This window comes from Micropterus salmoides, unplaced genomic scaffold, assembly GCF_014851395.1.
Source record: "Micropterus salmoides isolate LMB-PRFRI ecotype aquatic unplaced genomic scaffold, ASM1485139v1 Ms_hic_scaffold_22, whole genome shotgun sequence".
Taxonomy (NCBI): domain Eukaryota; kingdom Metazoa; phylum Chordata; class Actinopteri; order Centrarchiformes; family Centrarchidae; genus Micropterus; species Micropterus salmoides.
The window spans coordinates 9,387,971-9,403,882 of record NW_024041373.1 but is presented as its reverse complement, the minus strand read 5'-3'; the positions used below and the strand labels follow the sequence as shown (position 1 = coordinate 9,403,882).

Genomic DNA, 15,912 nt, shown 5'->3' with positions numbered 1-15,912 from the left:
GAGTACAGTAATCATACTGTAATTGGAGCAGATCTGAAATTGTCTCAGGAATATTTTAATGCAGTGAATCTTTTTGATGAGGCATCTCTCAGTGTGAAAGGTGAAGCAGCTGTTTTCTGGGGAGGCTTAAGAATGGGTAATTCAATCCGCTGAGAGCAGTGAACAGAGATCCACAGACAGTGGGAAAAACATACATGTATAATGTGGTGATGAGCTGGGGTAAGCATGGTATTTTCCGTGTCAGTCTCATAGGTGTTTTAATGAGGGAACCTGGGACCTTGGCATAGTTTTCCTGACCCTAAAGTTTCATAGGAGGGGTCCTCACACCCCTGCGGCCCCCACTGGGAACAGCTGCAACACACCCTCTCGCTCACCTCTCTCTTCTCACATGACTAATCACAGTTTCTCCGCAGGGTTCAGGACAATATCACAAGGAGGACATGACCACTCCTCTGCAGAGGAACTGAAACACACACCCTCACACCCAACACAAGCCTGCTATTGTTCTGGCCGTTATTTCATCTGGTCCTACAAAATTAACGGGGCCGTCAAGATATGACCCAATGAGCAGAGGCTGTTCCATTTGGGAACTTGCTCTCACACAGCATTGAGCGTAGTCATGTTTCAAGGAAATGGATTTGGCCTGGAAAGTCTAACAATCTTCAAAATTGAGTCATTTAACTCTTCCTGTATAATCACTGTTATCACACATTCATTATAAGCATTCCTTACCTTTCCCATAGAAGAACTTGTGGTAGTAGTATGCGCCAAGGTCAATGTGCTCAATGATGTAGCGTTTGACCTTCTCCCTGTGGATAGGCTGGTTTTCTCGGGGCACCTCCAGTACAGAGACTCCTGCATTGGTGCAGTGGGAACTTAAAGATGATTCAAAAGAGCAGCTTTCTGACACACCACTGTAGCTAGCACTGTTGGCTCTGGAGAGGGAGATCCTCCTCTCGCCCTCACCACCAATCTCGTTGCGAAAGTGTGGACAGCTCAGCACTAAACTGTTGCTCTTCCCGTCCCCCTCATCAGCATCCAAGTTCTCCTTGGGGTTCAGATCCTCCCTGCTGCCTAGCGGAGACTCAAACATGGGGGCATTTCCACTGCTGCACCCTGCTGCACCGCCATCTGTCCCTGCTCCGGGTCCAGCCACAACTCCACCTCCGGACACTCCACCAACTCCAGGCCCTACTCCAGCTGAGGCAGCTGAAGCCCCAGTAGTGGTGTTCTTCCTCTGGCTCAGGTTAGCTCTGCTTGCCACCGCCTCGCTGATGTTGAAAAGAACACTCTGGACGTCATAGTGCGCAAAGCATTTTTGGAAGCTGAGTGGTCGCCGGTCATCCTCTATTGAGAGACGCAAGGCATCACTCTCACTCTTTATGGTCCGCAGTTTCCTGAACAGAGAAGGTTCAGATGATTCCGATTTAAGCCGCCTCATGAAGGACTTCTCTCGTTCCCGGCTATAGAGGAGAGAGCTGTCTATGTAGTCGTAGCCTGGAATGTGGACTATCTCACCCCTGGCAATCTGGGCTGCTGTCTGCAGGCTGGGGGAGAGGGAGGCATCACAGCGCAACAACTCAGGGAAACCCAGAGGTGGTATGCTACGGTGGTCCAGGGTGTCCACTCGGTAACCCCTAAGCATGGTAAAGAAGCCATCTCCACCCAGGCCTTGACGGTCAATGGAGGATGTGCTGCCGTATTCACGATGCAGCGATGCCCCAGTGTTGGGATTAACAGCATTCTGGTCCATTATGTCCTCAGAGTCAATGTCACTAATGGTAACATCACTGTTACTTCGTTGACGGATAGGATGGAGACCCTTCAGCGGGGAGTGACTGAGGAGGTCACTCAGTGTGTATTTGTCAGAGTAGTCTACCTCCAGACAAACTGATTCGCCTTGTTCCAATATTTCCACAGTATGTTCCTGCTGACCATTCTGAAATACTGGTATCACACTCTGATAGTTCGGTGAAGGCCGCCCGTCCCATCCATCTTTCCTTGGTGGCCATTCTGTCACCCTTGCCCTGACGCCCATTTTAGGCATGGCTGGAGTACCATTTGTTTTGCCTGCGCATTCAGGTTTGCCCTGCATGTTGGAGGCTGGTGGTCCCATGCTACCATTTAGGGCTTTGAGTTTCCTGCCAAATAGATCTTCTGACTGCATGGCTCTGGAGTATTCTTCTGGGCCTCCCACAATTCCCACAAGGTTCGATTTGTTATCCGTCCCAGGGCTCAAAATACTCATATCCTGTTGGCAGACTCCTTGAAGAGCAGACTTTCAGGACCCTTCTTCATTACATCATGTGATCTGCTCACTGTTGAGCGGAGGAGGAGCCTCTTTCCTGAGTCAATGAAGCAGCCGTCGTCATAACTCACAGAAGGCGGCTGGCACGACAATCGACATGCAGCATTTGGATGTCAAGGACAAGTGTCTGAGGAGCGCTGAGGCACAGCGGAGTGGAGTCTTTTCTCACAGCGTGCCGCCAATGCAGAGCGACAGCTGGAAGAGTTGGATCTATAGCACAGAAACAAAAACACAGAAGAAAATGTTAGCACACCGCAAGTGGGTTAGAACATTGTAACAGAGACAGTTATATTTAAAACATAGTGAAAAGCAGTTTGTATTCCTCAAAATGACCCCCCAAAAAACAGCACATTCAGTTCAGCTATAAAAATGATCATACTGCTGACCTAAATTCTCTGTACCCTGTTATCTTGTAATAAACTCCCACCAAGGGGTATGTAGGGCTGTATTAGTTTTGGAACTATGTAGAGCATATCACCGAATACGGCTAATTAGTGTATTTGAGAAGAGTTTATAACAAGATAGATGTATATCTTTGTTGGTGCTTCCAGCCAATGCCTAACAGATGGTGGTGAAGCAAATTACAGCAACAAGAGGCAGATGTTCAGCTAAATGTTCACATGTACCCATATCTGATCCAACCGCTCGCAGCATCATCAAGCCTGCAAATTATACAGGAGGGATAGTTTTGCATATTCAACGCCAATGCCACTTTGCCTTTTTATCTGATGTAGTTAGATAGAAGGAAAACAAGGACCTGATGAGGCAAATTTGCTATAACAAATAAAAAATAGAAATTTACAGCCAAAATTCACTGAAATATGAGTCTTTGTAGTCCACTCCACTAACATAACTTGAAGAAAGAAAATGTGTGAAAAGTGTGAGTTTACCTTTGCCCCCTTGTTAAACTGGGGAAATAAACCGACAAAAGGCTGATATCAGCAGTTTTATTCATTAACCTGAACATCTGAGGACAGAGAGGAGAAGAGTAAAAACATTGGCCGGCTTGTCCTTGGAAAGCAGCTTTGTTCCCTCTTGGGTATTTCAGATGTCAGATACACACACGCTGCAAACTCACAGGGTTTGCATTTTTATCCAGGAGTAATGTCCCTATATATGAGCGATGTGTAAACTTTAGTAAAATAGGGACCAGGTTGATCATATAGCCTCCTTCTACTGGTGTAAAAAGGATTTAACATGGACAATGTAATAAATACGCTAACAAAAAAAGACTGTATTGACGCTGGAAGCAAAGGTCCTAGAGGAAGCGGGCAACCCCATGAAACACAAGTAGGTCCCTCTCTCAGCGATCACATCCTATGCTATGGTCCGGTGGGGGTAAGGTGTTTCAGTTAATTCACCTCCTCAAACACTGACTTCTGCATGGAAGACCATACCATGCCGTAATAGAGGCGGCTAGACTTCCAACATTGACCTAAATGCTTTTTTCATGTTCTATGTTTCACTTCTCCTAGTACTGCAACCATCTGAAACCCCATGAGTTATCTAGTTAACCCTTCACTTCACAGAGAACAGGGCACTAGGTTTTTGCTTCATTGAAGATGGCAAGTCCTGTTATAGCTGTAAGGTTTCACTTTGAACATGATAGGATGAATTTGTGTGCCCCCAAGCTTTGCTTCAGCTCTGTCCACTGGCCTTCAATATGATCGTTTGTGTTTCCAGACAACTGTTTACGTTTCTCTGTTGAGGAGGATGGTGAACTATTTTCAGATAAAAATGTGGGCCACATCAAGATTAGCTACAAGCCAGACTACATCAAATACACTCGGGATGAGTTGGAAACATTGTAATAATAAAGTATATATGCTTCTGACTAGGTCAAATGCAGGTTAATGCATGCATGACCCAAATGTGTAGTAGATTGATAGTGATACCTTTTCAGTTAGGTCTACTTCCAAACCATCCACAATCCTCTTTCCTGTTACAGACTGCTACAGTTATGAACACAGCTTCATTCACAAGCAGTGTCACTGTATTTAACACACGGCTTAGAAGGGACAGCACAAGATACTGTGTTGTGTCATGTGGATGCATAATGTAGCGGCAAGAACTGTTCTGGGAAATATGTTTGTCTGTTACAGTTGGCGAACTGTGAATAATGGAATATCTGCCAGGCTGCAGTGTAGTGAACAATGCCAACAGCACTCATCTTCAATACAGACAGCGTCTGTGTCCGCGAAGGCCAAGGAGGTAGATTTACAAAAACCATCTCTCCCATTCAAAATTTGGTGCTTGAATCGTACACATGTATGCCAATGTGCTAGTATAAGCAGGGATTTTTTCTGAAAATCTTCCACTATATAAAGTCTAAATGTCTAGATTTGGTGAAGTGTAAATTTGATAATACTTTGTCTCAATCTCTGCTGAATCTACTGCATCAAGCATGAAATATCCATCGCCCCAAGACACCATGAGAGAGATCCTGCCGCCAAAACAAACAAAGAATCTTGGAAAAATTATGTTCCCAGTATCTGCTTCTCTTGCAGCCGGATATTTATTTTAGGTTTCTCTAGTCAAGCAAAATCTATTTTAGGTTTATTTCCCAGCCAAGGAAGGGAGCAGAGGTGACTATGACAGTCTGCTGACCGACACCCAGATGTCACGCGTTGACTGAACACAGTCTTTTCACACTCACAACTAGAGCTAGAAACAGCAAAATGTGTCACCTGTGTAAACAGCTTTATCAGTAGTGACACTCCAACAGAGGCTTTAACGGATGACTTAGAACAGGAAGAACAAAGACACAACCCGTAATCTCAAATGCATGACAACAAAACAGCAGGAATGACTTCTCACAGTAGCATAAAAAAAGATAAAAGGGCTATAATGCAGCACTTTGGTCGACTCGGGTTGTTTTTAAATGTGCTTTAAAATAAACTTGATTTGATAATGCTGTCAACACAGACATACCACAAAACAGTCCGGGCTTAATGTTTGTTACCAGGAGAACAGCATTATGTCATCATGTAAAATTGAAAAAAAAATGGTCAATCATCAAGATATAAACCCAGCAATAAAAAGAAAAGAAAATACATCCTTAGTGCAAGTATTTCCCTCCCTTACGAGCACAACGTTTAAAAATAAAATCTCATTTTAAAGTATTTTCATTCCTGGTTCCTGGTTATATAGCATCCTAGTTTTGCCCCCAGTCTCTTTCCCACTGGTAATAAATTTCTTGTGATGAAAAAAAAACAACAACAAATAGAAGCAGGAGACTAGTCTATTTATGTTCATACTGTCCAGCCTCTCTGTGTTTGTGCTGCTGCCTGGGGTCAGGAAAGGGTGAGCTAGCCTTTATTTCACTTTGAGGACAGGACAGGATAAACCAGTGAACATGGTGGTCTGTGTTTCCTTTTCCTGCCTTCTATTAGCTTCTTTCCCTGCGACAGTGATTAATGAAAACAGTTGTACCATGCCTCATTCCACATCCACCCCCCCGCACCCCCAACCAATAGAGAGGCCCTTGGTCAGCAGAATCTATCTTCTGTGACCTGAAGGAGACTGTTTTCTGTCCTTGCCTTTGTGGCTGTGTGTACAAGGGAGGCAGCAGATGGAGGGTGGGCGGTCTGCTTTGCTAACAGCCCTTTATTACTGGAGTAATGCATCGCTATTATGGGTGTTTAAGACACAAGGCCTGGTGAAGAGGGGAAAAGGGGTGGAGAAGGAGAGATGGGAGAGAAAGACAGGCCAAATTACAGTAATGAACTCATTTTTTGTCTCTGATGTTGGACAGTCTGTCTTTGGTTCATCCAGAGAGGAGTGGCACAGCAGTTCTGCCAGGTCTTAAAATAATCCTGACATTGTGGCCTGATTAAAGGCTCGGCAGATATTAATACACTGTCAGAAAAGTGAACACGTTCTGTCCACCATCCTGAGATTAATAGTCTACTATCACTGACAGGCCATTTCATTCGAGCAGGACACACGCATAGACTGTATGAACACACGGCATGAACTCTGACAGGCTCACTAGACTGACTAACTTCTCATTGGTCACTTCTACGACTCCTACACCACAGTCATTGTGACCATGGAGAGGAAGTCCCTCCGGATCCAAATGTTTATAGAAATGGACTGACCAAACTGGGTAGTAACTTGGCTCCTCATCTACTTGATCTAAGAGTTAAAAAATATGTATGCTAATTAATGCTCAATGCAAGGATGTTCTACAAAACAGCACTGCATATATTAACATTAAAGCTCTATTTGATGCAAGTCACAAACACATTTTGTGCACATCATCATCAGGATTTCTCCACTCAGAGCTGACTGAACTGAAGAATACCAAGTCCTTCTTTTTCAATGCTTAACATGTTTATAAAGGTACATTTCAGGTAGCACAATTCTCGGAAAATCGTGTTATATTATTCACTAAAGCAACAGCATCTTGTAGGCAGTCACATCAGTCACAGTGTCCAGCCTATTGCACTTCAGGTCAAAGTCAAATATATTTATTTAGCCCCTACCAAGCTGCAGGGCCACTCTCACACCCTGGGGCGAACCAAACCTGTGATTATGGCCAATTATCTTTAATAAAGTCTGGTGTAATTGAGCCATATTAATGCTCCTCTGCTCTCGGTAAGCAGGAAGTAGTAGCTGGCCTCGTCCCCAAGACACCTCGACCTCCAGAGCTGAGGCCAAGCTGTGATGCAGTCATCATCTCATCCCGCAGCCAAATTAGGGTGCAATATAGGTTAGAGGCCAAGATGATTACACCAATTTTCCAGCTCATGGACTTCATCATAGTCAGGCAGCATGACAATTTGAAGCAAATTCACCCGTCCTCAGTGCATTCACAATACCATTTATTTTAGTTCCTTGTTACCTGCCTTCTACTGCTTTATGTTGACAGGCTGCAGCCAGTTAAAGCATTTGGATGTGTCATACTGTGTTCATCATTAACATGGAGGAAGGAAAAAAATCCAAGCGGAAAGCAAACAAACCTGAAGGCACGTTGCTTATGCTTCCCTGCCCGCATTTTGATTCCACAATAAACTCACAATAGAAACAATGAATCACATTCCATGTCACAAAACACTCAAATACGATCAGATTTTGCATTGCACACTGTGTTAGTGTTGATTTAAAAGAAAGTGGGAGCTCTGTTTTCAATCCTCTGTTGTGAGCAGCTGTTCCAACCTTGCGGTGGGAATGGGAGGGGTGTTCATGATGGTTTTGGGCAGGATAGATATTAAATTCATCACACTTGCAGTCCGAGAAGGAAGGGTATGGAGGAGTGTATTACTGAAACCAGACACGGGTATCTCCAATCTGATGAAAACACTTGTGTTTCTGCTTCACTGGAGCGATTCTTTACCTTAACTGGGTTAAAGCAAAAGAAGAATGCGAGGTTAAGAAAAGAAGTGAAAGTGGTGGAGCAGGGAAAAAATGGATGGGAGTTTTGCCAAAACTTGCTCAAAGAGATTTGTGCAATTAAACCACAGAACCAATTAATTGGGCGATGTTATCCTTGAGAGTTCATTACTAGGGCCTGGGAAACCAGGCATACAATCGTCCCCAAGTGCCTCCATAACCAGAAAGGACACTGTGTGAGATTGTGTGTGCGTGTGCACCACTGCTCACGTCAACTGAGGCTATAAAAGTATGGACCAAAGAAAACCAAATGCACTATTCAGCTTCTTCCTCTTTCATCTGCTGCTCCCACAATTCAACCTCACAACAGGGTAGAATCTCCCACCAGCTGACACTCAAATTAACAAAGATGCTATAGCCCTGCCAGTGATGGCCAAACTCACCCCTTCCTGTACACAGCAATAACTCACTAAATCTGAGCCGGTAAAAACCCAATCATCTAACTCCACCCTCTCTTATTGTGGTCAGACCACCAACCGAACACCCCGATGTGCCAATATTGGCTGCAGGGAGTAACGCTGAGATTTTAATGGCCAGTGTGAATGGAGGGTCACACCCTCAGTGGGAGGTAAGGAAACCAATGAAATGAGTTCCAGCCGGCTGCCTTATCGAGTCTGATATGTAGAAACTAACATCAAACCATATCCAGCCTAGTTATCCTTTGAAAATATTCACATGGATGGGAATTCAACAACCACATATGCTAAGATTTATCTAGGTTAAGTGGAGTTGTATAAGTAATAAGCTATAGAGAATAAAAAATAATACTCCACAAGTGATGGGTGGCAATTTGACAGCATCATCCATTAGACGGGATAAAAGGACTGTCACTAACCAAACAGACCATGCTCTATCCACCATTATCCCACTACTCCCCATATCCCTCTCTCCTTCACATCACTGTATTTCTATCATTATGAGGTCCAGTAAACTTAATTTGACATCAAATGTGGCATGTCCTCAAAGGCTCTTGTTGAATACAGCTCTGGGTGTAACTGGAAGTCTGTCCCTCCACGCGCAAGGGAGGAATTTGCAAGTCGCAGAGACACAATGCCACAAATCCTGATGGTGAGTCCTGATGGTGAGAGTTGAAATGAATGGATGCACAAGCTCCAGCTCCAGCTGCAAGTTACAGCGTATATTACAGGAGGGACAAGATGATTTAGAATCGGTCCTGGTACTGCTCAACATAAACAAAAAGTCGACAAGAATGGAGGGATGACTCTTTTCTAAAAACATAGAAGGGGTACATATGAGGAGGGGGAACGTGTGCCAGCTGTGTGCGTTTATGGTGTACCAAAATGAGGGACAGTTTTCATTAAAACTATTCTTCTAGTTATCACAAGGGAAGGTATCACAAAAATCAATAAACACTCCAAGTAACTTAATTCATTACTTGCATTAGAAGGGTTTCAAATGTTTGACGTATTCTGTATTTTATATTTGGGCCATGATTCAGGGCCAGACATGATAATTTCAAGTTTCTGTAAATGCTGAGCTACAGTTAGTTCCTTGTGTATTCATGGAACACGTTCACAGGATGGATTTCATTCAAGGTTGCCCCGGAAATATTCATCTTGATGTGAAATTTACTTAGTTTGGAAATAATATAAACAACAACAACAACTCATCACATGCTTTGAACGAGACTTTGTAAAAACATTTCAACAAGATACAACTGTAGGCCTACACCTTTTTATATACAGTCTGAGTCTATCAGCCTTAGTCCCGCCATGTTTTACTACTCATCAGCAATCTCATCTCCTTCTGCATATGTGCACTCTGTCCCTTCAAGCTAAAATCTTTTTAGCCAAAAGTGAAAGCATAGTGTCCTGTCACAACCACTGACCATTCTGACATGATCCAATTCACCTGGCATTGGGTAAGCTCATACCTACACGATAATGTGCATGACAGCAACACAGGAGAAAGTGAATACAGAAAATACTCCAAAAGGAGAGGTGTGTTGGTACAATAAGTATGACTGTGCGCTTTCGTAAAGAGAAAGGAGCTGAACAGCGGAAGTAGCGGAATACGATTAGAGGCTTTTTGTTTACATCTCAGCGCACACAGACCCGAGTTGACCCAACAGCAGAAGAACAATCAGTAGAAGAGATCAAAAATGAGGTCAGACAGCACAAAGTAAACATATACCCTTGCCGTCTCATCATTCCCCCGGCGTCGGGTCTCACAATGCACTATGGTAAATGCCCACATTCACTAATGCCCCGTTAGAGCCCCAGGTACACAGATCAAGGGCAGATGTCTATGGCATGAGCGCTACTTCAAAAGAGACTATTTATACTCCGTCTACATTTTGATCTATATAAAACTCCTTTCAGCTGTTTCACTTCTGTATTGAGCAGACTAGGCAGAAATCTCTGCAAAAAAGGAAGTTGCTTCATACCAGAATAAGACCTGAATACTTCCATAACAGCCCTTGAAAATTTAACAGCTTTCCACAGATAAGACAGACAACAGCTGGAAAAAAAGCGGCCACAGAGATATAGCTATGTTCTGATATCTATATCTGCTCCTATGGTTACAGAGCTTAATCGATGTCACTGCCCTCCAACAGTCATCTCGCTGCACCTCATCTGTCAGCAGTTGTGCGCTGACGTGTAAAATTAAACAAAAGATAGCTCTTTGCTTTGCTGTGGACTTTGTAGCATGGGCTGGTGGTTATTTCTAGCTGTTGTCTTATCATGGAGCCAGCTTACATGGACATGAGTCTGTTTTCCAACACCAGTGCACCCCTCAGTCTGCTCTGCTTCGTGCTGTAGCAGTAGCTCCACCTGGAATGTCTAAAGCACAGGGGTCACCCACGATCTGACTTCATTTCTCTTGGTTCAGGGAACAGTAAGTATTTACCCAACAAAAACTGCGGTAAATTCTTTTCATTTCCTGCACACATTCAAATCTCATAATATCTACCATATGCTCCGTTACAGACAAAGAAACGGGGTCTGCCAGAAGAGAGTGGTTTCGAACACCATTACTTTGTATAGCAGCTAAGGAATGAGGAGAAGGGAGAGTCAAAGTAAATCTAATTATGTGTATACTGATCCACATATTATGAATGCACACATAACTTTTATCTTGTATGGTGAAGCACCATAGCATGTTCTGATGCTATGAATTTAAAAAGGGTTCAACTACAACATTTATGCCTCTTCACCAAGTAGTGTTTTGACATGCTGTGTGCTCAGTAAATATCCACAACAGATGTCCTTAAAAGTGTTTTTAGAGACCAGACTATTATCGGTTGGTTGCAGTCTAGCTTATACTTTATTCATCAAGTCACCTGTAACAGTATTTCTAGAGCAAACATAAAATACACCTTGTGCATCAGTTGTGCTGTTTCTAAATTCCAACGTCAGATAATGCATTAAGATAACAGCCATTAATAAAATAAATTTAACACTGTATCTCTGGAATGACAACCTTTGCCAAGATTAGAACAGCAATCCGTCAGGTGGAAGCTTAACCACAGTCACAGCACTGATGATAGCTTCAAGTAATCACATTGACATGGTGTAGAGCTGAGCTATGCGGCAAAGTTGTGTTTTGAAAAGAGCCCCTGTTCTCGAGTTGGATGGAGCTTCATATAAAAACAGCACAATAGTGGTATTGCTGGCTGTAGGTAGTGCGGGAGAGAGGCAGCCCTCCTCCTGGCTCTACTGAAAATGGGAGTCTCCTACCCCGTTGCCCTGCCAGCTGGCTATCAGCCCAGCGCCTGCCAGGCAGCACACTGCCATTGTCCTTTAGTTGTTTCAGGGTGATCTGAGAATTAAAATAGACAGGACAACAGATTTTCCTTGTTTATACACATGAGAATAGAGAACAAGCACTGCGGTCAACAGAGACACACAATGCACTAACTTGAAAGATTTAAGCGATGGTATAAACTTGGCAGAGGATAACGTACAGAGCCCCTTTTCTGATACAAAATTAATGAAGACTGACTAATATGACTAATGGAACACACGGTTATTACAAATAGACTAGCAGTGCTATCAAAAAGCACTTAGTTGTATGTCAGTTAACATTATGTAACAACCAGCATTAGTATCACACCCAAAATACACATGCATAGTTTTAGATGTCACTCCCAGACCCTATTGAGGTCGCACAGACTGAAGCTCCTGTATGTTCCCAGCAGAAGGAGGCCGTGTTTGTTCTTGGCTGCTCCAGCGAAGCCCCACGAACAGAGAGCGCTGTGTGGTGGCCCTTCTCCAAAAGGGACCATCTGTCCCCCGAACTTGGCCTAGCCACGCCGGCCTTCACTGCAACGGTGAGACAGAAAGGGACGTGCAGGGTTGATGTGGCCCAGCAGGCCTCCAGAATAAACCAGCACATATATCCATGAGCACCCCCCCCCGCTGCTTCCCAGCAGCCTGCTGCTTACCCTGCTACCTCCATACCAATGGCGGCCTGTCAGTGGAGTGCACTTTCAGGGAAAGGAGACAGAGAAAACAAGGAGCAGGAGAGAAATGGTGCGAAGAGTGCTCTCATCTTGTAAAAGGGAAGCTGTTAAAAAAGTTGTGAGGAGTTCAGATTGGAAAGCTCTGAGAACATCCATGCTTCTGCTCCTCTGCTGAGGTCAGTCAGAGTCCACATTGTCACATTATCACAGAGATACAGGGCAGCAGAGGAGGGAAGTAGGTAAGCTGTGCGATACCGTTGAGAACCGACCCACTGAAGCACGAACACATTCACACAAGTCATTCAGTGAGCAGCATGTAGAAATGCTGACCAGCAGAGTGACCTGAGAACGCATCCATGCCACTAAGCATCTCTCCCTCCTCTACTCATTTCAGCTGTACTCATTTTCTTTTCAAAGTTGTTCACACTTGGCCAGGTGTTGCTGACATTAATCTGGTGTAAGAGAGACAATTTGGACTTCTGGGCAGCAGCTGGAAGCTCTACAGCTGACACAGAATAAGGTTTAGTCAACCGGGGGAGGCAAGTGCAAAATAACTGCAGGGAGGACAGGAGTAAGCACCGATACACAGATGAATCACTCATTTATTCACCTCGCAAGAACCTTCTGTGCAGCGTCTGCCAGAGATGCACACTCACAAATTCCTGCTTTGATACAAACCACAGGCTAGACCATACATACCTTCATCTAAAAATAAGACTTTATAGAATGTGTATTCTACACATAAATGTAAGTGAGGTCAAAATGCATTATCTAGCCTTTACACTTTTTCCTTTGAGGTCATTACATGCAAACCAACATTAGATATCAAGATTTGCCATGCTTACCTGATTAAGTGAGTCCTTTTTCATCAGAGCCATAAATCCTAAGAGCAGTGGACACAAAGCCCTGTGAGCCACTGTGGTAATGAGCTCACTGTGGAAATGATATCCAAGTGCATTAAATCCATCAGCCACTTGTTGAGAGAAAGCCGCCACACTTCACAGCAGAAAGCCTCTAAAATAAACAATAGCAACGCTTCCTTCTGCTCCAATAACTAGTCTGGGGAGAAAGATAGAAGAAAAAGAAGTAGAGAGTAAAATAAGGACAAGTCTGGCAGCCATTGGGGAGACAATTTAGCAAAATGCATACAGCTGCCCGTTAATGCTCACGACCCGCTCCCTCCCCCTGTGACAGAGCAACCAACAGAATGAATGAGACTGCAACATTAGCATATGTAAGAGAAAGTAGGTGGCTGTGCTGGGTGGGGGGAGAAAGACTGCTGGGTATTGGTGTTGGTGGTTGGGGGGAAGGGGTGGACCGTGACATTCAGAACTTGGCTGACAGGAAGAACAAGAAAGAAAAAGAACGGGGGGAAGCTATTGTTCCCGGGAAAAGATGCCCAGGTCAAGCCTGTGACCTTCAAAGTTTCTTGCGATGGCCGACATTTGGAGCAGCAGGAGATGGAGGAATCTACTTATCCGTCCCTGTCCTATGAACCTGGCACAAAGGTCTGTCTGACAAACAGAGCCAGTATGGCCACCTTAAAACGCACTATGATAAGTGGAGAAGGACACGGCCAGAGAGGGGAATTGCCTTCTTTTTAAACTGATAATCCCTCTAGCCACATGCCATATGCTGAGCCTGCATATTTATACCTTCAGCAGAGGCCAGAGCAGCAGACAGGAGGGATGTAGGGAGGGGAAAGGCTGTGATGAACCGAAGAGCAAGGGGGGAAAATGTAGGAAAAAAGGAGGTTCATTTCTGCAGGGCACTACTCTTCAATGCTTCACTGCAAACAGCTGTGGGTTTAAGGGCCTCCACACACCAAGCCAAAGAACTAGCACCAATGCAGACTGACTGCAGTGTGTCCGAGTGCAGCTTTTATCAGAAGATGTGAGGCACTGCATCAAAGACTACAGCTGACAGCAAGCCGACCGCTAACATTCATGTACTTTCTGCACCTGCTTGGCGGAGAAAAGTCAAGTGGACTATTGAAAAGTAGCAAATGGCACTATAAAGGTTTGCTTTGCTTTGGCAAAAGCAAACACAAAAAAAAAAGAACAAGAAAAAACAGGAGAACCCATATAAAATTGTTAAAAACAACAACTTGCTAGTCTGAAGAGCAGATGCCAGCCACTGAGTGATCAAACAGTTTAAACTTCTTTAGCAGACATATTCTCAGTTCATTTTTCAAAGATTTATTAATAACTTATCACTGTGTACTTTTGTGGATTTCACATACAGTTATTTCCTCTTATGCAAGCACAGATCAGCTGGCTGTAAGCTGTTGTCCTTGCGGTCACCATTAGGCAATGTCAGCTGACATTTAGTGTTCGATCAGGTGTTTGTTGATGTCGGAGGTCAGCTTGGTCACAACATGGAGTTAGTCTTGTGACTAAAAGGGTTTATGACTGAAAATCTGTCAGCCAGTAGGTGAAATGTGGGTGCGGGGACCAGTAAAACCCTTCTTAACAACCACTGAGGCACTTCTGAGCAAGGCACTTTTAACTACTGCATAGGAGCTGCTCGATGGCCAATGTTAAAACAAACTGCACTTTGCTTTGCAAGTACTAGGTATGAATGTGTGCGAGTATGTTTATGGGAAGCCAGTTATTTCCGAGTCAACCCTCCTTGGACCCATAAAAGCTAAATAAAGAACAGCTCTGTGAGGTAATTGAGTTTTGATGATATATTTCTCTTGTATAGTGCAACATAATTGAGTTTCACAGAGCTTAATTGTAAAAAACACGAAAACAGTGTCATTCTAACCACTTCCTGATGACTGCTTCACTCTGTCTGTTTCTTGTTGGAGGTGGGAGCATGTTAATAGCAGGAAATGACAGACTTTAATCAAGCCGAGTGAATGGCAAGTATAGGTCTTTGTGCCACAGTCTGCTTTGATGTAGCCTCTGCAGGCAGGTTCTCAGCTTTGATTTGAGTTGAGGGGAAGGAAAGAGTTTTATTTGAAGAGTGGGAAGCCCCAGGAGGTAACACTTAAGAGTTCTTGTCACTGCATCCCAGCAAACAGACAAACTATTCATCAGCCTACACATATGTGCAGCAAGGCCTGTGGAGAAACACACAATCCCACAAACGCTGCTCATTTGCACATGGACGACCGGGTCTGATGGGTAATTTACATGCCGAGGGTAGTCATTACACAAACAGATATACAAGCAGAACGACCTACATTCACAAACACTAAAAAAACCTTGTCCACAGGTCATCTTTCAAGTTCTGTGCAGAGTTTTGACTTATTTAAAAGAAATCTCAGTATGATTAAACACGCTAACATATAACAAAAAGAACTCACTTTTACTTGTACTTTTAGTGGTAGAAGATTGTTTTTATTCACTTAAAAGTATGATTTGCTGTTGTTATTCACATAGGAATTCAGATACAAAGGACAAAACGTTTCTGGTGATTTCTCTGTCATGACAAGACATTTGAGAAATGTCTACTTTTGAATAAGAGAAAGGTTTATGTTTATACTTGAGTTTGATAGTGTATTTTTATACTAAGCAAAGCTGGCTGCTGGCTGTGGCTTCATATTTATTGTACAGTAAGGGGAAAGGTATCAATCTTTTCATCTAACGCTCTGCCAAGTGAATATGAGCATTTCGCATATTCCCCAAAAACTGTGTGCAAGGTCTGATCAAAATACATGTATAGTCAACACTGTTGTGGAGATTCTAGTTGGGTGTTAAACCACAACCTCTTATATTATATCTGTAGCGGAGCCTATTCTTTCTGGAAAACAACCTTGAGGGTGACTCTTGTAATT

The 15,912-nt window shown here is 43.7% G+C and overlaps 1 protein-coding gene across 9 annotated transcripts in view; it reads right to left on the bottom strand.

Moving 5' to 3' along the window:
• Positions 1–15,912, bottom strand: part of LOC119916954 (signal-induced proliferation-associated 1-like protein 2) — a 75,874-nt gene that overhangs the window by 46,285 nt on the left and 13,677 nt on the right. For 8 of the 9 annotated variants that reach the window (XM_038736956.1, XM_038736955.1, XM_038736957.1 and 5 more), the window contains exon 2: positions 733–2,518. In XM_038736956.1, the coding sequence (XP_038592884.1) occupies positions 733–2,248 (1,516 nt within the window). In that variant the 5' untranslated portion in view covers positions 2,249–2,518. Of the gene's footprint in view, positions 1–732; positions 2,519–12,973; positions 13,188–15,912 lie in introns of all 9 variants that reach the window. The other variant, XM_038736950.1, reaches the window with a different exon arrangement.